General features: G+C 38.8%; 1 protein-coding gene across 1 annotated transcript; it reads right to left on the reverse strand.

Annotated features, from left to right (window-relative positions):
- Positions 1 to 9482: 9482 nt before the first annotated feature.
- LOC142162266 (uncharacterized) lies at positions 9483 to 10307 on the reverse strand. Its single transcript, XM_075218598.1, has 2 exons — positions 9854 to 10307; positions 9483 to 9742 (listed from the first exon to the last, which is right to left on the reverse strand). The coding sequence occupies exons 1-2, from the start codon at positions 10305 to 10307 to the stop codon at positions 9483 to 9485; spliced, it is 714 nt and encodes a 237-aa protein (XP_075074699.1).
- Between the last annotated feature and the right edge of the window lie 2525 nt (positions 10308 to 12832).

Consider the following 12832-nt stretch of genomic DNA (forward strand, 5'->3'; position numbering starts at 1 on the left):
TGGCTACCTTTGCTCGACTATCAACTGTGGCGTAGCAAGCTGCCAACCAGTCCATGCCCATGATAGCATCAAAATCCAACATCTCTAGCTCAACTAGATCGGTTAAGGTCTGACAATTGCAAACTGTCACCATACAACCTCGGTAAACTCGTCTAGCAATAATCGATTCTCCGACCTGTGTAGATACCGCAAAAGGATCACTTAGTATTTCATGCACTATACCAAACTTTCCCGTGATAAATGGGGTAATATATGATAAAGTAGATCCTGGATCTATCAAGACATAAGCATCGTGAGAGCAAATGGTCAATATACCAGTCACAACATCCGGTGAAGACTCCTGGTCCTGTCAATCCACTAAAGTATAGATACGGTTCTGATTACCACTTGAACTGGAACCTCTACCTCTGCCTCAACCTCTACCAGCCGAAGGCTGAGACTCATGCCCTGAAGGATGCATGGATATAGATGATCCTATTGCTGAACTCGCTGCTTGTGCCATTCCCCCAGAATCTTTATTTGGGCAATCTCGCATCATATGCCCTGGACGCCCACATGTATAACAAGCATCAGAACCTGCTCTGCATTTGCCCAAGTGTCCTCTACCACAGATGTCACACCACGATGGAAATGACCATGTCTGCCCTGAACCTCACTGTCGCTGCAAACCTGATGCTCGTGAGCTCTCACCTGGTCCTGACTGAGCATAGTGGTCATACCTATAACCCTGTAATTGAAATGGCGGAGGCCTAGGTGGCTGTCTGAAGTACTGGGGCCTATAATTACCCTAAGATTGCTCCTGATACCTGGAAAATTTTATCCTTTTATGCTGCTATTGCTCAGTACTCTCTGTACCCTACTGTCAACGCCTACCCCTTTGTATATTCTGGGTGAATACCTGAATCCAGGAGATATCCATACTATCCTGCAATGCAGCGGTGGCACATGCCTCGGTCAACTCTAGGGCCAACCCTGCTATAAACCTATGAATCTTGTCCCACGTAGTAGCAACTATGGATGGTGCATATCTGGTCAATGAGTTAGAATGGAGACTATACTCTCGAACACTCATATTGCCCTGCTTGAGGGTTATAAACTGATCGACTCGAGCTTGCCGGATCTATCACAGTAAGTACTGGTCAAGGAAGGCACCTGAAAAACTCTCCCAAGTAGCTGGAGGTGCACCACGTCCCCTGGAACTCTCACATCCCTCGTACCAAAGGACGGCTATATCTCGGAGTCAAAAAGCTGCTAGCTCAACTACTTATTTCTCCATGGTGTGCATAACCCGAAAGATCTTGTGAAACTAATCTATGAAATCCTACGGGTCATCCCTCTGATCTGTCCCCGTGAACTCTAGGGGACTCAAAGCAATCGGACCCTTGAACTCCCAGACCCCTCAAAAGATCCTACAGTAGCTAAAGCCTTAGCTTATTGCTAGGTAGCTACCAATTGTGTCAACAAATGCACCACATTCCTCAAGTCCTTATTTGATGGAAGTGGAGGGGGAACTGGATATGCGGTCTCCCTAGGAATCTCCTCATGTGGTGGAGGAGCCGGGAATGGCTGAGTAGGGGTCTCGCCTTGGGCCTCAGACTAGGCCCCGTCCACTAGGGGTACCCTACTGGTCCCCTCACCTACTACTATATCTCTTCTCTGGTTAGTTGTAGTCTTCCTAGTCACAATCATTTGTACATGCAAATATCAACACGTAAGTTTAACTCAAATTTCCAATAACTCAGTTCTATAGCACGATTTAGATTTGAAAGAAGGGTAACCAACTCCTAAATGCCCTGAAGTCCCCTGCTTATACAATGTGGTGCAAAACACATCTATAACCAAGGCTCTACTAGACACGGCTTATAGACTCCCTAGAACAGAACTGCTCTGATACCAAGTTTGTCACGCCCCGAACCTAGGGGGAGAGATTGGCACTTGGTGCCTCATCTAACCTTGTGTACCAACTTGCGACTAAGGGACTCTGAACATATAATGTTATAGTTTGGCCATGGGGCCACATTGAAAGATAAATTGCAAAGAAAAATATAAGATTGGACGGAAACTAATGTTGACTAAACATCAATATAAAGCTGGACCGATAAGGCCGTCATACTACTATAGCTGACAAACCAACAAAATATACATATAAGGCCTACAATCCCAACATATTGCACTAGTTGACATGATATGTCTACAAGCCTCTACTGATATGTATTGTAATCGTAACAGGGCCCCGACCTACCCATAACATATATACATATATACATAAGATGTACACAAAACTCAAGACTCGGCAACTCCGAAGGATGTGGAACTTACCGATCAGGCTAAACTCAGGCCACACCTACTGAGGAGGTCTACCGGTCTGTCTGTCTGAACCTGCACGCATGAAATGTAGCACCCCAGAAAAGGGACGTCAGTACAAAATAATGTATCGAGTATGTAAGGCGATAAAATAACCAAAAGCTGAAACTATACTGATAACATAATAACTGAAAGTAACGGGGAGTCAAAGATGACCTAGAGATATACTTACCTGCTAATACTGACTCAACTCTCTCAATATAGTAAGTAAAATAAATGTGTGGCCCTATAAGGCTCGAAACATGTAACTGCTCTACTGTAGTAGGCTCGCTCATAGGCGCTCAGCCATACTAAGCTTTGTATCTCGGCCATTCTGGGCTCGCTCATAGGTGCTCGGCCACAGTAGGCTTGGTATATAACTTACCATGTGATCATAGGGTACCCAATAGGGCCTGCCCATCGATTATAGCTCGATGGTGGTGAAAATACTGTAATAATATATATATATATATATATATATATATATATATATATATATATATATATAAAGAGAGAGAGAGAGTCTCTGCTCTCTTGACTGGAAGAAGACAATTATCAATTGAATATAAAGTCCCGATAAGGTAGAATAGTGTAACTTATGAGACTAGGATAATGTATAAAAATTCGGGAGTATGAACTTCTCTTTATGCCTCGTCATCAAACACATATAGTTACGAGATCATGTCAAAACGAAGGAAGGGATTAGCCTTAACATACCTTATCACAATATTTCCAATCACCAAGTTGAAATCACCTTTTCTCACCTTAATCTACAACAACTATAAAAATAATATCATTAAGTTGTGAAAGGTACAACTATCGCATAATGAATGACAAGCCTATTTTGTATAAAAACGGGCATAATCTCCCCTATAATCCTTACTTCCTCCAAATTCAAGATAATACCAACAACACAAGAACACAACAACAACAACATATATAAATTAATTTCCAGCCTTATATACACCATAAAATACTACAAAACAGCCCAACATACTGCAATTGTTTCATACACAAAACGACCAAAAATAGTAGTGTCAAATGACCCGAAAATGTTACGACGAACGACAAGCCCACCACCCTACATCTATATGGTATTTATCCACACCCTTCCTCCTATAAAACTCCACAAAATAGTAGTAAAACATGCCGCCCAACAGCAATGCAAAACAATCCACTACAAGTGAATAACTCGAACTCACGGCTTCCGATCACCGTCCTGTGAGTTCTTACAAGTATAGAATGGCTTACCATGAATTTACTGCAGAAAAAAAGGATGAAAGAGATCAGTAAACTTACCTTATTTTTTGGATAACTCAACCTTTATCTTGGTTCTTCAAACTCTAGGTTTTACCCCCAATTAGAACTTGAAAGAGAGAGAAATTCAATTAGGGTTTGTGGGTAATTTTTGGGAGGAAGTTTGCAAGGGTTTAGGTCTTCTTATTTGTGATATATAATGATTTTTATATTGCAAGAGATAAGCCCTTAAATGGTCCCTTTGGCTGACCCGAATTGCCTCTTTTTGGGCTCCCATTTAACCAAGTAATTGACACACCTACTTGTCACTTGGCAGTGTGTGCAGTCTTGGAAAAATGCATATATCTCTCTACTCCGATATATTATTGATAATCGATTTAATGCGTTAGAAAATAGACTTATAGATCTTCTATTTTATGGATGTAACACCCCATAACTCTAAGTATATTGGGAGAAAATTGCAATTACATTTGACCCAAAGTTTCAGTAAAACTTATGAATGTAACTTGTGATGACTTTCATCGACTTTTGTTCCACAACTCGCTTGACTTCAAAAAATAACACATGACTATCATACGACTAACCTAATTTATAACATAACCTTCTTATCATATTAAGTACCCTAGTTTCACCCCAAAATTACATGTTATAACATGCTCATCTTGTCGACTTTTTACAAAACATTGTTTTCTTCCATTTCTTTAGCTTCTAAACCTTTCAACCCTCTTAGTACTTGTTGTTCATGATCTTCAATATTTGAAACCTCTGAGGTAACATGATTAACTTACTTTATATACTTTTAAATATTATCTCATTTTTAGTCCTATATTAGTTTGCTTACGACACACTTTTACGTATGCAAATATAGGGTGTAACATATGCCATGACGTAAGAGCTTACGAAGGGACCCGTAAAATCTATGCCCCACACATCAAAGATCTAGACCTCCATCACAAAGTTCATAAGCATCTCATTTATTCTAGAAATTGACCATTATCTTTGTTATTGATCACGTGCTTTGACCATTTGGTTTGCATCTTGGTAGATCAATGGCCAATAATAGCCACATTCAAGCAGTTTTGTCGCAGTACGATTTCCACCATGATGTCCCAAACTAGAGAGTCATGACATGCTTTGAGAATTTAAATTACCTCATCTTCCGAAACACAACGCCGAATTATGTTGTCGGCATAAATCCATAATAGAAAAGGTTCCTCCCAAAATTATTGCCCACACTCCCGCAGGAACATCTTCTTTTAATAAGCTTCCAATCCGTCGGGGATAAGGTCACTAACCAAGAAGTTAGAAATGTTGGCATACCAAGGAGTGAAAGTGCTAGAATATGCCAATATGTGCTCATTTGGAAGGCATCATTAATTTTAAGATCTTCTTTTGATCTCCTTGCCTCTTCAAGCGTAGGTAAGTTATTCGCAACATGATTCTCTGTTCCTTTTCGATCTTTGACTTCAAAGTCAAACTCTTGTAACAAAAGAACCCACCTAATCAATCTTGATTTAGCATCCTTCTTCTCCATGAGGAAATGGAGAGCAGTATGATCGGTATAGACAATCACTATGGAACCCAGCAAATAGGCTCAAAATTTTTCAAAAGCATAGACAATAGTAAGTTGTTCTTGCTCCATCACAATGTAATTCATTTGTGCACCATTGGTTGTCTTGCTTGTATAGTGGACAGGATGAAGAATATTATTATGTCGTTGACCAATTACCGCCCCAATAGCTACACCATTGCCGTCACACATGAGTTCAAATAGAAGAGACCAATTGGGTGTCACAATAATAGGTTCCCAGAAACGGTGCCAAAATTTAATACGCTCAAATTGCACTTAATAAATAGTTTAAAGAGGTCGGTGTCAAATATAATAACTAACAAGGTTGGGGTCGAATCCCACAGGGAATAAGTGTGAAAAGGTTACTTGAATAGTGTGAAGGTTGACATAAGTGGTAATTCTACTCCGTTAGCTTAAAAAGAGAATGTTGTAATTGTGAATTAACAAGATAGATATTTTGTTATGAGAGTGTAATTAATTTGGTTAAGAAAACCAAGTTAATGTCCCTATTAATGGAATATAATGATATCGGTGTTAATATGATATATTTCTAATGGAAGGTCCTGTGATATGCAAATGGTTCCTAAATGACTACCCAATATTTTTCAATAGTTAGGTAGTATTTCCTCTTTATAATTTTCCCAAATATAAAAGAGTTGCAATTAAGGACAACCAATTTATGCCAAATAAAACCCACTTATTCCTAAGTGATTCTATTAAATAAGGTTTACAGTCTTGAGTTTTTGTTATTCAATTCTTCCAAATCCTAACCCACTTTTCCAAGTAAAGATAGAGTGAAATGGCATTAGTCAATGTTTGCAACCATCAACATTAAATGAAGCATGAGAAATGAATAAATACCAACCAACCATTATATATATTCAATAGTAAACACCCATTAACATTACACATATATTCAATAGTAAACACCCATTAACATTAAACCTTTTTAGGGTCCATAACCTCAGTATTTAAAGCTAGCTACTTATACTAGAATCCAAGAACAAAGCAATAAATAAAGTCATAAAGCTTACAAAAATGACAAGATTCTCTTCTTCAAAAGCTTCCAAAATAATGTGTATTCAATGCCTCTTTTTCAGACAAGATACCCCACAAAAACCATAGTTATTCTATTTATAATGGGCTAAAAGTCGGGGGTCAAGATATGATAAAAATATCCCTGTAGATCATATCTGCAACCGTAGAACAGCCATATAACACTTCTACGGCTCGCAGAATTACAATTTTCATCGCAGAATTGAATCTCCAGTTCACCAGTTCTTTAACGCAGATACATTCTGTGGTCCACATGTTGATTTCGCGATCTCCTTTGATGTCACAGAATTGCTCTCGCAGAAATTCTCATTGCAATTTTACGGTCATTATGCAGTCTGCACAAATGTTATGCGATCGCAAAATTGACCGCAAAGTTGATTCCAAAAGCTGTATTTATCTGTTTCACTATGCAACAGGTTCGCAGCCCGCACATCACTCTTGCAGTTGCAAACATGTCCCATTTCTGCCCTTCAATGAATTTTTTCCGTCTTTTCCTCATTCTTGGTTCATGAATTCTAGTTTGCTGCAAAACACCAAAAGTACATAAGAACTGACTTAAAATGCTGTAAAATATGAGCTACAGCCCATGTAATTAGTATCAAAAGTGCCCCAATTCTACGGCACATCAACACCCCCAACTTAGATTTTTGCTTGTCCTCAAGCAACTAAAACAAAGACATCCTATTACATACTAATCTATTTTCAATAGATCAGAAAGCAGTAGTGACTTTGGATGGTGTTGACTATTAGCTAACAAGCATGTAATTTTTTTTATTCACCCTTCTTAGAAGACAAAGATCATTTAGCAGTTCGAATAATTAATTTGTAAACATCGAGCCTCAAAAGCAATGACAAAGTGCTACCCACAGCTAGGTATGCAATTGTATCCTACTTCAAGAAACCTAGCTTCTGCTAAATCTTGCAATTCTTGTGTGCTCACATCAAAGAATATCCCCCATTTAGCAAGCATGTAAAGGGGATACATTCAAATACTCTTACACTCAGAAAGAATGCTAAATGCTATAAGTATCAGTCCATATGCTTGCCCTTATTTTAACTCAATGTTATCCCAGGAATGACTGGTTGTAGATCACAAAGGACTTTTCACAGGTTGTAGTGTAGGCTTCGGGACGGGTTGGATGAATATTCAAAAATATAGTGATTGTACCTTCCTTGAAATCTACATACACTTTGCTTCTTTACAACATAGCCCTTATTGACTTCTAGTTACCGACATAGAATCACCTCAACGTACTTCTTCAGTTTTCATAAGACACTACACACATAGATTTATTTTTTTATACAAATGTTTTTTTTCTTTTGTTTTTCTTTTGGAGCTTGAATATCTTCATATACACAATTGTGAGGTACTTGTTTCTACACATAATGTACAACCTTACCAATTTTCAATTAACACTGATACCCCAACTTAGGCTTTTAGCCTCATTCTTAATCATTCAAAGAGGGACGGGTTCAAAAGAGAAAATTATTTCACAAAGGGGTAAAGGTTTGTAATGTAATAGCCAAGTAAAAGATTGAAGGCTCAACGGGGGTAACTAGGATAATCCATGTACCAGGGAAGTTCATTTGGTAAATATATAGTTAGCAATCACAAAGAGGGCCTAAGATTATTTCAACACCTAATCATCAACCTGAGAATTCCATTGAGAAACCAAACGGGCAAGTTCTAGACATTACAAGTTAAGCACAAGCATCATTTACACAAATTCTCACCCACTCACAACGCATAAACTGTTCGACTCGGCATAATTTCAGCTCTCAAGTTAATACAAGGCAACTCAAATTTTCATCACATGATATTTGAGATTCTAGGTAATCACAAAGTCAAAGAGCGAACCTCAATTTCACAAGAATGAATAACTGTTTATTTACAACATTTGAAGGGTGCAATTTATTCAATAAAAACTTATCACATGCTTGAAACTAGAACAAAAACACCAAACAAGTCAAAACATTTTGTGCTACTGCCATGGTTCTACTATTACACTCTTGGAAAAGAACCCGACAAAGAAAAACAAAGGGAAATTCATTGCTATATACACATCTACACTATTGAGGTAAAGAGTTTCAAGAGCTTATATACATGTTTCACAAAAGGTTTCAAGAGTTTATATACATGTTTCACAAAAAATTGACTACCCCATCCCCAACTGAAGAATTGTCCCCAATGCATTGAGAATGTAAGAGCAAAGTTTAGGGGCTTCCTAAGGCGCACTAGGTGCTTGTGGAACTGGGAGCTGACACTGAGGAAGCAGTGGGTGGAACCTCTGACTGGACAGTAGATGGAGAATCCGAAGTGGCTGTGGGACTGGAGGCTGACACTGCGGAGGCAAAGGGGTGAACCTCATATTGTGCAGTAGTTCCTGAGACCAACATAGGAAGCTCTACCAGTTGCAAAGCTGGGTCTTGGACCTGGGAGCTACTACCCTCACCCAAAGATGGATGTGTGGTCATGGGAGTGTCTTTTGTGACCATATCTACAAGGTAGGGTGCAATGGTTGTCTACACATCTGCGTCCTCATCATCTGGTGTCTCTGTAGAAACATCAATCTGTTTGCCTCTATTGTCCCGCTGACCATCATCCTTTTCAAGTAACCCCTCCTCATCAGTTTCCTCCTCAGATCCTTTTGGGTTCCTTTTCTGAATGATCATCTAAATGCACAACAAGGCCCGAAGCCTGTGAAGCCTTAGTACCATGGCTCTCTCAGAGGACACCTCTGCTGACATGAGGTTTTTGAAATCAAGGCCAAGGGTAGGAATCTGGGAGGTACCAGTGTCCTGCTCCCTTACCTCCATAAGAAATGGGGTAAAATCAAACTCCAGGTTTTGCATTTTAAGGAGTTCTAACTTTTGCTCAGCTACATCCTTTTTGAGTTGAGGCATGTCCCCAACTTCACCCCGCTCAACCCTCTCAAGGCACACTTCAAAGTGCTTGAGTCGATCCTCATAAGATAGATGTTGTTTTTGAAGAGCAATGACTGAGGTTTGGATCAAGGCCAGTTCTTGCCAAATAAGAGATGGAAGTTCTTTCGTCAATTTGTCTACTTTGGAATTTGCATGTTGTTCCAGTAGACCAAGCATTGAGTGTGAATTGTTCTATCAAATTCCTTTCTCCACTGGTTCCGAGGTAATGGTTGAACCTTTGGCCATTTACTTTGAAGGTTTGAGTCCCGTCCTCGGATTCTAATTCAATGGCACAATAGGAAGACACATTCAGAACTTTGAACAAGCCAGACTATTTGGATTTGAGCTTGCCTAGAAAATGTTTTAGTCTTGATTTGAAGAGCAAGACTAAGTCACCAGATTTAAATTCTTGCTTCACAATCTTCCTGTCATAAACAAACTTCATTCTTTTCTTGTACATGGTTGCACTCTCATACGCATGAAATCGGAACTCTTCCATCTCGTTGAGTTGTGTCAACCTTAGATTGGCAGCTTCAGCCCAGTCAAGATTCAACTTTTTTAATGCCCACATAGCTTTATGTTCAAGCTCCACTGGCAAGTGACATGGCTTACAAAAAACCAACTGGTATGGTGAGGTGCAAATAGGAGTCTAGAATGTTATTCGATATGCCCAAAATGCATCGTCTAGCTTCTTTGACTAGCCGATCATATTTGCATTAACAGTTTTTGCTAAGATGTTCTTGATCTCCCTATTGGAAACTTCTACTTGACCGCTCGACTGAGGATGGTAAGGGGTGGCCACCTTATGCTTAACTCCATATTTCTCGAGCATCCCGGCAAAAGCTTTGTTGCAAAAGTGAGAACCACCATCACTTAGGATTGCTCTTAGGGTTCCAAACCCCGTAAATATGTTTTTCTTCAAGAAAGTGGTTACACTCTTTACCTCATTGTTAGGCAAGGAAATTGCCTCGATCCATTTGAAGACATAATCTACTGCCACCAGGATATATGTCATGTCGTAAGAGCTTACGAAAGGACCCATAAAATCTATCTCCCACACATCAAAGATCTCGACCTCCATCACAAAGTTCATAGGCATCTCATGTCTTCTAGAAATTAACCTTTGTCTTTGACATTGATCACATGCTTTGACCATTTGGTTTGCATCTTGGTAGATCGATGGCCAATAATAGCTAGATTCAAGCACTTTTGCCGTAGTACGATTTTCACCATGATGTCCCCCAACTGGAGAGCCATGACATGCTTTGAGAATTTGAATTACCTCATCTACCGAATGATGTTGTCGGCGCAAATCCGGACAGAAAAAATTCCTCCCAATAAGATAGCCTACACTCCCGCAGGAACTTTTTCTTTTGATAAGCTTCCAATCCGCCGGGGATAAGGTCACTAACTAAGAAGTTAGCGATGCCGGTGTACCAAGAAGTTAAAGTGCTAGACAATGCCAATATGTGCTCATTTGGGAAGGCATCATTAATTTCAAGATCTTCTTTTGGTCTCCCTGCCTCTTCAAGCCTAGATAAGTGATCCGCAACTTGATTCTCTATTCCTTTCCGATCTTTGACTTTAAAGTAACTCTTGTAACAAAATAACCCACCTAATCAATCTTGATTTAGCATCCTTATTCTCCATGAGGTATTGGAGAGCAACATGATCGGTGTAGACAATTATTTTGGAACCCAACAAATAGGCCCGGAATTTTTCAAAAGCATAGATAATAGCAAGCAGTTCTTGCTCCATCACAGTGTAATTCATTTGTGCTACACTGAGTGTCTTACTTGCATAGTAGACAGGATGAAGAATCTTATTATGTTATTGACCAAGTACCACTCCAATAGCTACACCACTGGCGTCACACATGAGTTCAAATGGAAGAGACCAATTGGGTGTGACCATAATAGGTCCCCAGCAATAGCACCAAAATTTGATACGCTCAAGTTACACTTAAATAAATAGTGTAAGCGTTCGGTGCCAAATATAATAACTCAACAAGGTTGAGGTCGAATCCCACAGGGAATAGGTGTAAAAAGGTTACTTGAATAGCGTAAAACTTGACTTAAGTCGTAATTTTACTCCGTTAGTTTAAAAAGAGAATGTTGTAATTGTGAATTAACAAGATAACTATTTTGTTATGAGAGTATAATTAATTTGGTTAAGAAAACCAAGGTTATGTCCACATTAATGAAATATAATGTTATCGGTGTTATTATGATGTATTTCTAATGGAAGGTTCATTGATATGCAAATGATTCCTAAATGACTACCCAATATTTCTCAATAGTTAGGTAGTATTTTCTCTTTATAATTTTTCCAAATATAAAAGAGTTGCAATTAAGGACAACCAATTTATTCCAAATAAAACTCACTTATTCCTAAGTGATTCTATTAAACAAAGTTTAAAGCCTTGAGTTTTTGTTATTCAATTGTACCAAACACTAACCCACTTTTCCAAGTAAAAATAGAGTGAAATGGCATTAGTCAATATTTGCAACCATCAACATTAAATGAAGCATGAGAAATGAATAAATGCCAACCAACCATTATATATATTCAATAGTAAATACCCATTAATATTACACCCACTTAGGGTCCACAACCATAGTATTTAAAGCTAGCTACTCATACTAGAATCCAAGAACAAAGCAATAAATAAAGTCATAAAGCTTACAAAGATGACAAGATTCTCTTCTTCAAAAGCTTCCAAAATAATAGTGTATTTAATGCCTCTTTTTCTGACAAGATACCCCACAAAAACCCTAGTTATTCTATTTATAATGGGTTAAAAGTCGGGGTCAAGATAAGATAAAAATACTCCTGCAGCTCACATCTGCGACCGCAGACCAGCCGCAGAACAGTTCTGCGGACCGCAAAATTATAATTTTCATCGCAAAATTGAATCTCCAATTCCCAGTTGTTCATCGCAGATACATTCTACGGTTTGCATGTTGATTTTGTGATCACCTTTGATGTCGCAAAACTGCACTCGCATAAATTCTCTTTGCAATTCTGCGATCATTATGCGGTCCACACAAGTGTTATGTGACCGCAAAGTTGATTCCAAAAACTATATTTATCTGCTTCATTCTGTTGTTGGTTTGTAGCCCGCACATCACTTTTGTGGTCGCAAACCTGCCGCATTTCTGCCCTTCTATAGATTTTTGTCGTCCTTTCCTTGTTTTTGGTTCTTAAAGTCTAGTTTGCTACAAAACACCAAAACTACATAAGAATTGACGTAAAATGCTTTAAAAGACAATCTACAGCCCATGTAATTAGTATCTAAAGTGCCACAATTCTATGGCACATCATCGTATCAGTTCTGAAAAAGGCATTATGATACTCGAGAAATGGCGGCAAAGAATTTCAGCCATAAATACTTACCACTTCCGGAAATTCAGTTGAGAATATTTAGAGAGTGAGGGGACTATCTGTATTGGTAGAAAAAAGACATGACAAGTGGACCGTCAACAAGGTGACAGATGGCATTCCTAATTAGACGAGCTAAAGAATTCAAGAAGGTACAGAAGAAACCAGCTCTAATAGCTGAAAAAGAAGAAATAAGAGTGGAATGGATAAATACCATTAAAGAGGGAAGATGCACGATCATGTCATAAATAAGGCAGGGAAATCAACATTAATTGCAGTTACGGGAAATCCTCAGTCACA

This window comes from Nicotiana tabacum, chromosome 7, assembly GCF_000715075.1.
Source record: "Nicotiana tabacum cultivar K326 chromosome 7, ASM71507v2, whole genome shotgun sequence".
Taxonomy (NCBI): domain Eukaryota; kingdom Viridiplantae; phylum Streptophyta; class Magnoliopsida; order Solanales; family Solanaceae; genus Nicotiana; species Nicotiana tabacum.

Coding starts and splice junctions, on each gene's coding strand:
- LOC142162266 (XM_075218598.1), bottom strand. CDS start 10,307: ATGGTCAAAGCATGTGATCAATGTCAAAGACAAAGGTTAATTTCTAGA. Junction 9,743..9,853: donor TGTTAATGCAAATATGATCG/GCTAGTCAAAGA, acceptor GTCACTTGCCAG/TGGAGCTTGAACATAAAGCT.